This window comes from Mus caroli, chromosome 1, assembly GCF_900094665.2.
Source record: "Mus caroli chromosome 1, CAROLI_EIJ_v1.1, whole genome shotgun sequence".
In the NCBI taxonomy this organism is placed as follows: domain Eukaryota; kingdom Metazoa; phylum Chordata; class Mammalia; order Rodentia; family Muridae; genus Mus; species Mus caroli.
In genome coordinates this window covers 79,885,788-79,899,950 of record NC_034570.1, presented here as the reverse complement: position 1 = coordinate 79,899,950, position 14,163 = coordinate 79,885,788, and the positions used below count along the sequence as shown (strand labels likewise).

Sequence of the window (14,163 nt, the reverse complement as noted above, 5' to 3'; positions counted from 1 at the left end):
GAGAGGAGAGGAGAGAGAGAGAGAGAGAGAGAGAGAGAGAGAGAGAGAGAGAGAGAAGAGAAAGAAGGCTACTCAAGAGCAGTGAAGAGAGAAAAAAAAGGAGAAAGAGGCACTTTCACTGTAAAGAGTTTTACAGAGGGGGGTTAAAGAGAGAATAAGCTAGACAGGCAAAAAGATAGAACAAGTCAGAGAAAGAAAAGGAGCCAGAAGATTAGAACAGAATGTCAATGTTTGAGGCCAAGCAGAGCAATTCAGTAAGAAACTGAGAAGATAGATTGAATCAATTAGAATGGAGAGGAGTTTTAGCCAGATCAGCTGAGTTGAGTGAGCCAACTAGAGAGGGGTGAGCTTATTCAATAGTCCAGAGGCTGAAAACACTCTAGGACTAGATTAGATTGTACAGAGGTTAGCAGATGGAAGTAAGCCTCAGAGATGACAAATCAGGAGACTAAAAGATACACATATCTATAGTGCTAGCATTCAGGAGGCTGAGACACAAGACACTGCTCAAAGTTCAAAATGGATGGAGATCCTGAGCCACAGTAAAGTATCATTACACACTTGCTAGAATGATTTAAAAAACAAAAACAATGAAACACAAAACCTATCATCATCAATTTCTGGTAAAGAGAAGCAATAACGTGCACATCGTCAGAGGGCATATAGAATGGTCAGACACTCTGGAAAGAAGTTCTAAAAACTAAAGATCCGACAGCCACTTGACCTAGTACTTGCACTCTTGGGCTTTATACTGAAAGAATGACATACTTTCACATACTGCCCATAAATGTTTACAGCAGTTTCATTTGTAGCAGTCAAAAAATTTGAAGCACTCAAATGTCCTTCATCAGAAGAATGGTTAAACATGCTATAACACACCAACATCGTCGAGTATGACTCAGCAGTACAAGGAAAGAAAGTAATTACATATGAAGCCACCTGGATGAATCTCGGGGATTATACTAAGTGGACAGAACCACCCAACCAAACATTGTAAACTGTGTGATCTATTTACATAACATTCCTAAAACGGTAAAACATAAAACTGTTAACAGATTGATGCTTACCACAGATAAAGAAGTGTGAAAGGAAATGTATGTTGCTATAAAAGGACAACAGTCCTGCTAAAATGCAAAAAACATCTAGTTAACCTACTTGGATGTCAATAATGAATAAGACCAGGCAGTGGTGCAGTAGGTAACTCCTGCAAAGTAGAGCAAGGCAGGGTAGGCTAAGAGAACTGGAAGTGGAAGACACTAACATGCTGGTGCCCTCACAATATATATTCCCTAAGTACTGTGCTAAAACTGACACTAATATACCAACAAACAACTCAGGAGTTAAACATTTTTAAAGCAGAAATGAATCTACACATGCTTTACAATTTCTCTCCTCTAATCTAGTTTATTCAAATCTTTTAAGGGATGCATTCGTAATACTATAGTCTTTTCTTAGTCATTTCAGTAATTCTTTGTTGTTTACAGCAAGCCTACTTCAGCAAATCATATCAGGCTCTCCAACACTTGCTGCTAGCACCTTCTGTTGGTGTGGATGTTGAAGCAGAGATGTGAGTGATGTACCAGCTCTTACCTAGCTGGGATGTATGGAGCTCAGGGAGTGCATAGAGCATTCTGCTGACCCCACTGCCATTTTAGCCATCACTCTACCTGTGTTTCTTTCCTAGGTTTCTTCTTTGTACTTATAGAGCAAGTCTGTTGACTCTGTTTTCCATTATGCACACAAACAGGAGGCTCTGAAAGGAGCACCAATACTTAAATATTTAAAGTACAAATGAACCACTGACCTTGGATCTCCCCCTGAGGGTCTTTGTAATACCACTTCTGCATTGCTTCGTGCATCAGTGGGATTGACACTCCTTTGGCTCGGTGCTCTTGCAGTTTTGATGTCAATCTTTCGTCATCTAGTGCACTGTCCTGGAGATAAGCCACCATCTTCTCAGCTTGCTAATAACAGAAGACAAAAGTATAATAGGAAACACATACTCCTGAATTAATATTATAAGGCTAATAACAATCACTATTTTTTGACTACTTGATTTATGAAAGGAACACAAACTGTTAACAACCTGATCCCATTTTATGGGAGAAAAATTATGAATAAAAGACCCAAAGTAAACCAACTAGATTGGACTACAAACTGGTACAGATCAAAGCCCAGGCTTGAAATAAGGTTTTAAAATATGATGTTGGCCCATTCTAGATTGTTTTCACAAACCTGCATGTTTGAGTAGAGATGTTAATAGAACAGAAGACTCAACTAATACAATTGTAAATAAGTTATTTGACAAGTTCCACTAAGATATAACTAACCTTTCCTTCTATGTTTCCTGTCTCTAACCATGCCACCCCAAGGAGAGAGGAATTATTCTGTGGAAAATCAACTCATCATTTACATGTGACGTTACACACAATTTTAGGGAAACACAGACATGAATAAGAATGTTAACATCCTGAAGTTTTTAACCATTGTCCCTGCTGTACTTAAGAAGCACAGAAGACACAGGGATCGTCCACAGCTGCTTGTGTTCACCATTTTTAGCATTCCATTAAGATCCAAAAAGAAAAGAAAGGAAAACAGCTGAGGGCAATCTCAAAAAAGCAAAACATAACCTGACATAATGACTACTACATAGCAGAAACTTAAAAGCATGAAATGATCTGAAAGACAATTACTCACACAAACATTAATACCAAACAATTTTTCCAGTACTTAAAATCTAGTGCATAAAACTTCCTCACTGGGTTATCCATGTAAGGGCTTGATAGAAGATATAAGAGAAACATGATTCTACCTGTTCCAAGTGTTTGAGGCCCTCTTCATCATCTGGCTCTGTGGAAACACTGCTCATACCAGGAGCTTCGACGGCTGCTGTCTCAACTGGCCGAGAGGCAGAACTAGGAGTAGGAACCGGAGGCGACAGGATGAGGAGAGGAGAGGCTGTGTCTGGAGGAAGCTGTGTGGAGGGTTGCTGGGAGGCAGGCACCGTTTCTAAAGGGAAAGAATGTAGAGTAATGAAAGTTCTTAGAAATCTGGAGACTTCTCACGGTTAACTCTACATTATTAAATTGAACAGTCATAGACACCAATCCTGAAGCTCCTTTCTATGGAGAAATGTAGTCTTTTTCCCTAGAATGACAGAAAAGTCCCTAAAGAGTCTTTCCATCTATGTCACTACAACATCTATCCAATCATTAGCAGCATCAGCCAGTTTAAGGGTTTTTTTTTTTTTTTAATTTTTTTAAGTATAGAGTTTATTTAGGGCATGGGGGAGGGGAGTTGAGGGAGTAGAGACAGAGAAGGGGGGGAGAGAAGTGGTCATGAACACATGAAGGGCTGAGGGGGGAGAAGAGAAGGAGAAGAGAGCAAGGGCAACAGGAGACTAGAGGAAGGGCTAATTTCTTTATAATGTCTCTAAATACTAAAAAACACTAAGATACTGAAAGCTTCTCATACACATGTCATCTCACCCAAACACTTATGGAAAACACCTGATAATCTTAAGTACCTATTTCAAATGCTAACTTAGTACATGTTTTAATTTGAAGAGTCTCAACAGTCCATGATATTTATAAGACTAGAAACTGTAAAAATAGTTTCTGCCTTGATTCCTTTTTTGGTTTGTTTGGTTTGTTTTTTTGTAACTGACTCTGTAGACCAGGTAGGCCCCAAACTCAGAGATCCACCTGTCTCTGCCTTCCAGTGCTGGGCTTAAAGGTGTGAGCCACCATGACCTGGCTTAAACATATTTTTAATTAATTTTTCTTTTTAAAATGTTATGTGCATTGGTGTTTTGACTGCATTCATGTCTGTGTGAGAGTGTTAAATCCCCTGGAACTGGAGTTATGGACAACTGTGGGTGCTGGGAATTGAGCCCAGGTCCTCTGGAAGAGCAGCCAGCCGGTGCTTAAACTACTGAGCTATTGCTCCACCCTCACCTTGGTTCCTAGTTCTAACCTCTCAGTATGTAGGCTCCTAAAGTAAGTGTGGAAAACCATGTAACTAAATCAAATTGAAGTTTCTCCTTTAAAGCCTCGATTGCTCAGTCCTAACAAGCCACTTCAAATGTTTGCTCCTCTTCAAGAGCTCCCTAACTTTTCTAAAGTTCAGTCTCTACAGGCTGCCTGTGTCACCACCACCTGCCTGCCCACTCTATGGAAAGGACCTCTCAAAGATCCCCAGTGACAGCAACCTGCCAGGTGCAACACCTTCCCCTTGCCGAGCTCCACAGCAGCTGATGTTCTCAAGCCGGAATGCTCTCCTCCCTGCACTCTACTTTGGGCTCTCTCTGGTTTCTCCCCTAAACTAAAAATCACCCAAGGTTCTCTTTCTTTTCCTCACCCCTACCAATTGTATGATTTTGTTATTATGCTCTATATTTTGTTTTTGAGGCAGTCTTACTCCTTACCCCCATGCTGGCCTCTAACTCTCCATCCTCCTGCCTCCACTTCCCAATTGCTAGGGTTCCTGTAGGCCTGAGACAAAGCTCGTTGGGTTTATTATCTCCCTGGTCCTAAACTACTCCCATTCAACTAGAGTCCCCTCACTTACAAGTTTTTTTCTAGTCAACTCTCATTCTTCTTCATGGTTCACAGCCAACGATCAAAACTGAATTTAATCATTCCTTCTCAAACGGACTCAACTGCCACTCGTTCTCAAGTACCTAATCTTCTGAACTCCTTTGGCTATCACTACCTCTCTTCCATCCTAATGTACTTAAAGACTGTCAATTTCTGACTAAAATCTCATCTGCCACTACCTCATTTTACATGGGCATTGCCTGCCTTATTGTGTCTACTCAGAAGTTCAGCAGGTTACAAGATACCATACACAGCTATCAAATCTAAGTTCCAACATTTTCTACCAATCTGCTTAGTACACGTAGTACCTATGTTTTATAAGGGTTGAAGGTGGCCCGAGGGAACTACAAGATGGCTTAGTGTTTTGTGGGTGCTAGCTAAATAAACTTAACAGTCTAAGCTCAATTTCTGGAACCTACATGGTAGAATGAAAAAAGTGATCCTTGGAAGCTAGCTTCTAATTTCTACCTGTAGGTACATTACAACCTTTTCTCAATGGACTCAGCTGTATCTATACCTCTAAATTCTACTTCCTATTTCAAGGTTTTCCTGAAACATCCCAAGGGTCTACTAATAGTAAGTCTTATTTACAACCGAACTAGGAGGGATTATAGAGAAGCATAACACAAAAAATAGGGCACAAATCAAGGCCTACAACATTTTCAGGATGGTGAGTCCATCGTGGGACTCACAAAGTGGCTCATGCTGAAACTGCAAAGGGGCCACTTGTGAGATCCCACCAAGTTCGGCAGGGTGTGTTACCAAGGGCAGACTATTATGGTGACTGAGTCCAACAGTCCTTCAACATTGTATTACAATGCAACTTTAACTCTTTTCAAGAATAATCACAGAAATATACAACAATGGTGCTTTTAAGGTGTATGAGCCATTCAAACAAATATAGTTAATATTAGAGAAGATCTGTAAAGCCTTGCTATCTAGCAAAGGTGATGAAGGGCTTCCCGACTGTCCCAAGTGCGCCTTCTGTTCCCTTGGGACAGTGGCATTTTGGTGTGAGCTTAAATATATGATACTAGAAGAAGGAAGGCAACTCCTGCTATGAGCTTCCAAACAATGATCCTGAACACATGTGTAAGTGTAGTTGAGACAGCTCTATTGCCTTAGGAAGTAAGGCTCTTATTCCTACTCCTGCAGATTTTAACCCTTTCCTCATCAATTTTGATCTGAAGACATGAGGAAAACATTTGCTTGCATTTTCTGGTACTGGTACCTATTCCAATGATTCATTTCCTGAAAACAGTTCCATGGTGTTAAGTAAAAGCAATCACACTAGTGACTACTGGTCTCAGAAAATCACACTTTAGTGTCCACTCTCACAAACACATACCATCCCCTCTGCTGGGGACCTTGGCTGAGAGACTATTTTCTGACCGATTCTCTTCTTCAGCCTTTTCAACTTGTTCAGCTTTAGGTTCATCTTTCCTCTCAAACTGTGTGGCTTCTTGAGGCTGATGATCTGAAGGGGTACCTGGTCTAGCAGATGACAATGACGTCTGAGGTACTTCCTCGCTAGCTTCTGGAACACAAAGTAATCATAAATGAATTCAGGAATGTTTTTGTTTAAGGTTGTGCAGGAAGACAAAAATGGCTCTCACCAGCCCCTGCTCTGTCTGTTTTCTCCCCCTCTCTTCGGTTTGTCTTATCCGGTTCTTTGGCCTCTTCGTTATGGCTGCTGTCAGATTCAGAGCGCTCCTCTCCCTCCTCCACAGGCCTAAAGTCCATTTCCTGCTCTTCAGGAATAGGTTCTTTCTGCACTTTCTGTAGCAAGGAAATAAAACCAAAGTTTATCAACATATTTGGTTTTGGTGTGAGGTCAGGGCTACCACGGTATTTAAAACAGTCTTCTTACTTTTAGAGAGAGGAATGCCCCAGAAGAGTCAAACGTGCCCATTTCTTCCTCAGCATCCTCTAAGCACCACTCCGGCAAGCTATCCCTGTCGTCATCTATGCTCCCACTGCCAGAGCGCACCCTTCGGTAACCACGCTCATCATCTCGGTCTCGAAAATCAAACTCAAACCTCCGACGGCGTTCCATGTGTTCCCGCCAGCCTGTAGAACGAGGGCCATCTGAGATGAGAAGGAAGACAGAAACCTTAGGAAAGGGTTATGACAGTATTGGAAAAAGAAAATCATAGGAAAAAAAAAAAAAGATGGCTATGAGTTGTAATGGTCAACTGGGTGAACTGAGCTCAGAGCACTCACTGTGATTAAGTGACGACAGTATTTACCTTCACGGTATTGTGGCATGTTACTAAGTTGAGCTTTACAAGATAAATTTGGAACAAAGCACACTAAAAGGATACTTAGAATAATTAGGCAATCGATGAGCACTGATTGTGTGACCTACTCGTACCCAAAGTGCACTCCCTGGCTGTTAAGTATGCTTTCTCTTTGGTAAGTATTCAAGCACTTCCTTTCTTTCCACAAAAGCATCACTCTATAAAGTATATCAGTCCCCTGTGTTAACTCACGTCAAACTTACTGTGCCTAATTACTAGTGCTGAGTTTTCACTTATAATTCTGATTATAAACAACAACAAAAAATTCATGAAATTACATGACTGATGGCGTATGATGTAAGAGGTTTTCTGTGGCAAAGCAGAGTGTTCAGTTCTGCACCCTCTGCTGCTTTCCCACAGGAGTAAGTTTCCTCCCTTCCACCTTCTTCCTCAGCTCTTACTTCTTCCTAACATCCCCAGGGGCATTCCTAAATCCACCCCAGCATACTATTTACCAAATCTACTTTCCCAACAGAAAAGGACTGCCCTGCTCATTTTTCAGAAGTACTCTTCTGAAAGGAAAAGGGAAGTTCTTGCTACATCTGCCCAACCCACATTTAAGAGTCATAAAAAGAAAAAATGGTTTTTAACCTATATGAGTTTTCTAGTTTTGACTCTTAGTCTGTTAAAAGATGCAAGAAAGAAATGAGGCCAAAGTGAAATGCTCTTATTCCTGAGGTCAAATTTGCTAAAACTATCAATCTTAAAAAAAAAAAAAAAATACTGTGGGAAACATTAAGATGCCAAATACAGACAAAAACATAGGATGTTCAAAAAGACAGCCCCTGATATGTAAAACATTTACTACCTACTGAGAACTCAGAATTTTACATACACATTGTTTAAATGTAAGCCTAGAGCCATCAAAAGAAGTCTTCATGATCAAATGTTGGATTCCACTGCTATCATATCTAAACAGTCTAAGTATGCACACAGATAGGAATCTATCCTTCTAGGCACTCAGCTCCTGTTTCCCTCTTACTGAGTTTCCTAAGTTCATCTCCCAGAGTGGAGGCTTCCCTGTTCTCTGAGCCCTATCTCTAGCTATATCCAGCTGTGAGCCCTGCTTTAGTAAAACTACATCCCATAAGTCATTTTACCAAGAGTTAGTAAAACCTTGCTCAGGAAACTAAATGTAGCAAGCGAGGCAGACAACTCATCACGGGTAACCTCAGCTTTATGGGCTTTTTGACCTAGAATAAAGTGAGGGTGTCTCATTGGATAAATCAGTCTAAAATATTGTATTTAAAATTTTTATTCCAATTCGAATAAAAGATTTACTATAACCTAAAAGGTAGATGTTAGCCTATCACACCTAAGTTATTAGACAAAACACGCCAGACTTAAAAGCAAAATGTATTCTTTAAAACAAACAAACAAACAGCACAAATGGCTGTTTGTTTGTTTGTTTGTTTGTTTTCTCTAGATCGATTTCATCTTTATCTCCTAAAGCATCTTTTAAAAATACATGGACGGGGGAGCAGGAATGGATTGTGAAGCTGACAGCAAAACTAATATGAAAGACAAAACTGAAGGAGAAAGATTTAGGAAAGATGAGGAAAACACCATGTGAAATTCTAAGCTGCTGGGAGTACAACAGCAGAAGATGGCACTAAAAGCTGATCTAACTCCCTTCAAGAGAATCAACATCACACACATGGACCCAGAAGCACCGGTCACCTTCCAAAACATTCACCTTGTTTGTTTCTGACTAGCTGGAATTTCTCTTCTCCCTCAGCCCAGATTCTGTCCATGCTTCACTGAATGCTTGTTGGGAACATAAGTCTACAACACTTCTCCTTACAGACAAGCTCAGCACAAGATGCTGCAACGCCTTGAAGAGAATTATGACGTGTAGTTGCCTAGATACAGACTAAGGAGAACTGCCTAGATCCTATGATATAAACAATGCCCACTCATGACAAAAAAATCTGCCTCCTAAGATGCATCTCTGAAGAACTGGTATAATCATCAGGTTTTTGGTTAATTGCATAATGCCTCTATCTACATACCTCTTGATAACAAACTAAAAACTTGCTACTGTATGTCGACTAGGTTAGAGGTTTGGCTAACAACTTGACTCTTAAAAGGGGAAAATACTTACATTGATTTATAGTACTCACTACCACCCACTACCAAGGTAAGCTTCTCTGGCAAATAGCTAATATTATGCTTCATAGGGCAGACACTTTTCTGTCTGTGTGACCCCACAACTCAAGCTGCAGACATCTGAACATCATGAGGATGGAAGCAGCAGGTCAGCGGAAAAGGAGCTTCACAAAGCATCAGTGTCTTCAATGATTGGCATAGCTAATGCCCAAGAATGGTTTGAAACATTGAGTCCAAAACAACTTAGAAATTTACTAATCATTACTATTCTTGTTCTCTTTTCTAAGGTCAAAAAGACAAAAGAATAAACTTGTGATTATTTGTGACCTGAGTTTAAAGTTTATTTTTCAAATAACCTCCCCCTCCCCCCAAAAACCCTCACATGTTTAAGTTGGGAAAATAAAAGAATAATCCTTTCTTGTTGAAGAAAAATACCTATGAGGACAACACACATATAATTATACATTTATACGTTTATTTTTTAAATGTCCTATTAAGTTTTAAAGAATGCTACAGATAGATTAAAAGATTAAGAGGTAGACAAACTGAATGAAATCTTCCCTCGTGTTGCAGATGCAGGCAGGTGCTTCCTATTAAACCCTACTATTTGCCCCAGGAAAATAGAAAAGTGATTTCAATCAACTGGAGAGATGTGTTGGAGAACTGTTCTGTTGAAATGTTTTTGTAGTAATAAGACTGGGCTGTGACAGGATAAATGATTTCTTTTTTAAAACTAGTTTCCTTTTCCATTAAATCCCATGCATTTTAGCAAGCTCTCATATCAGCCTCTCTGTGCTTTATACAACACAACTCTTACCAGGACTGTGAGGCCGCCATCTCTCTCCATCCCTTCTTGATCCAGCTAACCGCCAACCTCCATCTTCATCTTCTCCATTCTGTTCCTCTCTAAAGATTCGCCAGTTTTCACTTTCTGACCGTATAAACTCATGCTTTCTCCCCACAGACGTTGGTCCACTTTCCTCAAAATTTGGTCTCCCTATAAACAAGATAAGAAAATATGGTAAGAAGCACTTACAAGTGAAGATTTTGAAAAAACAAGTAATACTTCAAATCAAACTCCCACTCTATCTGTTCCTTTCAATGTTCAAAACATATTAACTGACTATATATATACAAATATTACACATTTCTTATAACTGAATGGTCAAAGATTGGAAAATTCATTTTTTTAAACAAAAATAGTTATGAGCAACTTTAAAGGCATACAAGAGCTAGAGATGCGGCTTACAGGTTAGAGCACTTGCTGCTCTTGCAGAGAATCCTAGTTCTGCTGCCAAACCCATACAGCAGCTCAAAACCCTCTTCTGATCAATGAGGGCACCAGGCATGCATGTGATGCACATACATACACATAAAATAAAAAAATAAATCCTTTACCCAAAAAGTCATATAATTAATATTCAACCAGTCTTCATTCTACATAAGAACTCCAAGAGACTCCCAGAACTAAAAAGAACCATCATTAGTTTCTTATAAAATCTTCCCAAAACTGCCCATGCGTACACTTGAATATGTACATATAACTACTACACACATATGCCCTGCAGATGTTATACTGTTTTGAACTATTACTATTTTCAGACAATGGCACGTCTTGCCAATCTTTCCCTATCAGTATATACCTTTTTAAAATGACATTTTTTATTATATGACTACCTTATTTAACCAACTAGCATGTATGACTTTCCAAATTGTGTAATGTATATTATGTGACTACCTTAATTTATTTAACCAATTAACATGAATTACTCTCCCAAATCGTGGAATGTTTACATTTCAATCAACCATTTATTAAAAAAAATGGAAATTCAAAAGTGAAAGCTGTGCATTGTAAAGTTGCATTTACCAAGCAATATAGGAATATGAAAAATTGAATTTTGGACAGAATTCAAAGCTATCTTGTCTAAAAATGTCTTAAGAGCTATATAACTGGTTTGAAAAATTGTAGGCAAAGAAAAACAAAGTGGCACTTTATGTGTTAACATATAACTCCTAACATCGTAGCAAATCTCACTATTAGATAAAAATGAAGAACACTGATACTCTCAGTCTACAACAGTTACAGCTACATGTTCTCTTGGTGACAAATCATTTCAATTAAACCATAATAATAGTTTTAAAGGAAAAGAAAAGATTCTCATGAGGAAAACCTTGTTTGTAGTTATATTACATATTATATATACTAAGATTTAACATACTGTTTGTCCACCCAGTTTTTAGAATGTTAGAAGGTATCATCCTAACTAAATAATAAAATACCTTAGGATCAGAGTGGCTAGATGGCTCAGTGGATAAAGGCATTTCTTATCAAACCTGACAACCTGAGTTTGACTCCGTAGACCCAAATGGTAGAAAAGCAGAGAAAGGACTTCCACAAGTTGTCATCTGACTTCCACACGCATGCACCCTACTAAAGACACACACACACACACACACACAGAGGGGGTGGGGGTTTGGGGTTGAAAGACAAAAACAACAAACAGACCTGAAATGTAATTTTAAAAAACTTAGAAAGGACATCATCTACTAGGAAAATCACTACTCTCTTTTTGCTGTGGTCAATAACTTCCAGGAGCCCCCACACCCAGTAATCCCTAGCTGCTGCTATCCATGAAATACTTTTCTGTTAAAGGTGACCTGAACTTACTGATAAAAAATAGGATATACCTGAAACAATAGGCCATTACATTCTGAATCTATGGTTGGTTTTGGCTATTTTATTTTATTTTGTGTTTTTGGAGACAGGGTCTCACTATGTAAACCCTGGGTGGTCTGGAAGTCACTATGTAGACCAGGCTAGCCAGCCTCTGCTTTTTTGAGTATAGAGATTAAAGCTATGTATCACCATGCCTAGAGAGGAATCTAAAATTTAAAAGGCCTCTGTCATCAAACATCTTGGAATCATTCTCTGAAGGAAGCCAGCTACCACATGGTACAGTGAGGATCACAATACAAAGCCTTGAGGCTCTTCATTTCCACACTTAAGATTGAAAGTGGTTCCAATCCCAAAAGAACTTTAAAATGACCAAAATGTAGGCAGACAATTTTACTGTGGTTCCATGAGACACTAGAGCCCAAGCCATGTAGCCAATAAATGAAGTTACTTGTTGCCTACAGAAGCAGAGAAGTAAACATCTGTCATTCATTCAGGGCATGGTGGCACAAACCAGTCTATCATCCCAGCTTTCAGGAGGTAGTGGAAGGTGGACCAGGAGCTCACATGAGAGTCTGAAATCAGCCTGGGGTTAAGATCTTCATTCACAAGTCATTCAGCTAAGTTCTGGGGTCATCTTATTACACAGACTCAAAATAAAACTGACTTAATCTTCCAATCTCAGAAACTGAGGCTTAATACATAACCTATGGGAACTGTCTAGAATCACATAACATTATTAAATAGCATAGCAAAACTCAAATGTTAATCTCCTGATCACTCAACACTGAGTCAAAGTTATAGATTCAAGTGTGGACACACTCTTTCCTTGTATTATAAGAGCTCCCAGGCTCTCCTGCTTAGACTAAGAGAGGTCAATACCCTACAAAGCACTCTGTTTGCTTCATGAAAAGTCTAGCTACTCTTACAAAAAGAAAACCTTTAATGTATTCAAATATGAAAACAATGAGGGATGAACATACCATGTCACAAATGCCATAGGGCTGTGAGAACAGAGCTAATCACAAATGGTAAACTAACAGAGCCACATTCACAGCACTGCTTTCTACAGGGAGCCTGAGTACTAAACATGTCAAAGTAAGTAATAGAACACTGATGGCAAAATGCAGAACTCATCGAACACCAATTAGAACTTTTTCTAATAGAATAAATATTGGATCGACTTTATTAAATAAAAATTAAATTTACTAAAATACTAATAATTCACAGTTGGCCTCAAGTAACCCTCCTGCTTTTGCTTTACAAATGTCTGGGTTCAGATCATCACCACACAGTATAGGTGTGGTGAAACACACATGAAACACACAACACTGTCACTGAAATCTATATTTCAACTACTTTAAAGCCCCAGTTTTTACTTCTGTGATTATGCATCTCTTAGTAATGTCAACATGTCAGTTCTATCTTGACATTTCTCATTTGGGGGAAGTGGGTTCAACATGAAGCTGCCTGAATGTACATGAACAGAAGCAAATCAGTAACAGAGTTCAAATAAATTTTAGCTACTAGGTGGTTATTACTACAAAACTATTTCTAAGAACTACCATGTACTTTTCACATATCAAATATTCATATGAACAACAGCAGTAGAAATTTTCAATTATGAATTATTGGTAAACCAAGGAAACTCAGAATGACAAACATTTTCAGGGGTAAAAAGACTAAAGAACATGTAAACCGACTTCACTTCCTTCTGATCTCCTCTTCAAAAACAAAACAAAACAAAACTTTGTAATTAAAGTCCAACATCCCTAGGAAGACACATAACAAACATAACAGTGTGTAATTCAGTAAGTTTTTATCAGCAATTGTATAAAATCAACACCTTAGTTAAAAACAACAAAAATAGCTCTCAAAACTCTTCACATATGCCCTCCCATCACCTCTTTCAAATCTATATATTCTCCTGCTTTCTTAATTCTGCCATTTTGAATTTTCTTTGAAACTTTTGAGTAACGGGGTACACATACATCAAAACCCACATGTGGAGGTCCAAGGACAACTTGGTGAAGTCACTACTCTCCTTCCATCTTCACTGGATTCTGGGGATTCCACTTGAGTCATCAGGCTTGCACAGCAAGAACCATTATCCACTGAGCTCTATTGCTAACCCTGACCTTCATACATATTGAAAAGTCGTTTTTTCTTTTACACCGATGAACAAGATCCCACTCTATGAACAGCTGTGGTGTATTGCTCTTAGACTGTTGACATTTAGGTTGGTGTTTGCTTTTTGCTATTATGAACTGTACATTTATGAGCATTCTTTTTTTTAAAGATTTATTTATTGTTATAAATAAGTACACTGTAGTTGTTTTCAGACACACCAGAAGAGGTTGGCAGATCTCATTATGGGTGGTTGTGAGCCAACATGTGGTTGCTAGGATTTGAACTCAGGACCTTTGGAAGAGCAGTCAGTGCTCTTACCTGCCAAGCCATCTCACCAGTCCATGAGCACTCT

The 14,163-nt window shown here is 39.0% G+C and overlaps 1 protein-coding gene across 8 annotated transcripts in view; it reads right to left on the bottom strand.

The window, feature by feature from the left end:
- Positions 1-14,163, bottom strand: part of Gigyf2 (GRB10 interacting GYF protein 2) — a 129,153-nt gene that overhangs the window by 37,806 nt on the left and 77,184 nt on the right. For 3 of the 8 annotated variants that reach the window (XM_021170952.2, XM_029478462.1, XM_021171018.2), the window contains 6 exons: positions 9,825-10,004; positions 6,469-6,686; positions 6,215-6,377; positions 5,947-6,135; positions 2,813-3,009; positions 1,805-1,964 (listed from right to left, as the gene is read on the bottom strand). In XM_021170952.2, the coding sequence (XP_021026611.1) occupies positions 1,805-1,964; positions 2,813-3,009; positions 5,947-6,135; positions 6,215-6,377; positions 6,469-6,686; positions 9,825-10,004 (1,107 nt within the window). Of the gene's footprint in view, positions 1-1,804; positions 1,965-2,812; positions 3,010-5,946; positions 6,136-6,214; positions 6,378-6,468; positions 6,687-8,594; positions 8,713-9,824; positions 10,005-14,163 lie in introns of those variants that run through there. The other 5 variants (XM_029478478.1, XM_029478474.1, XM_021171080.2 and 2 more) reach the window with 5 other exon arrangements.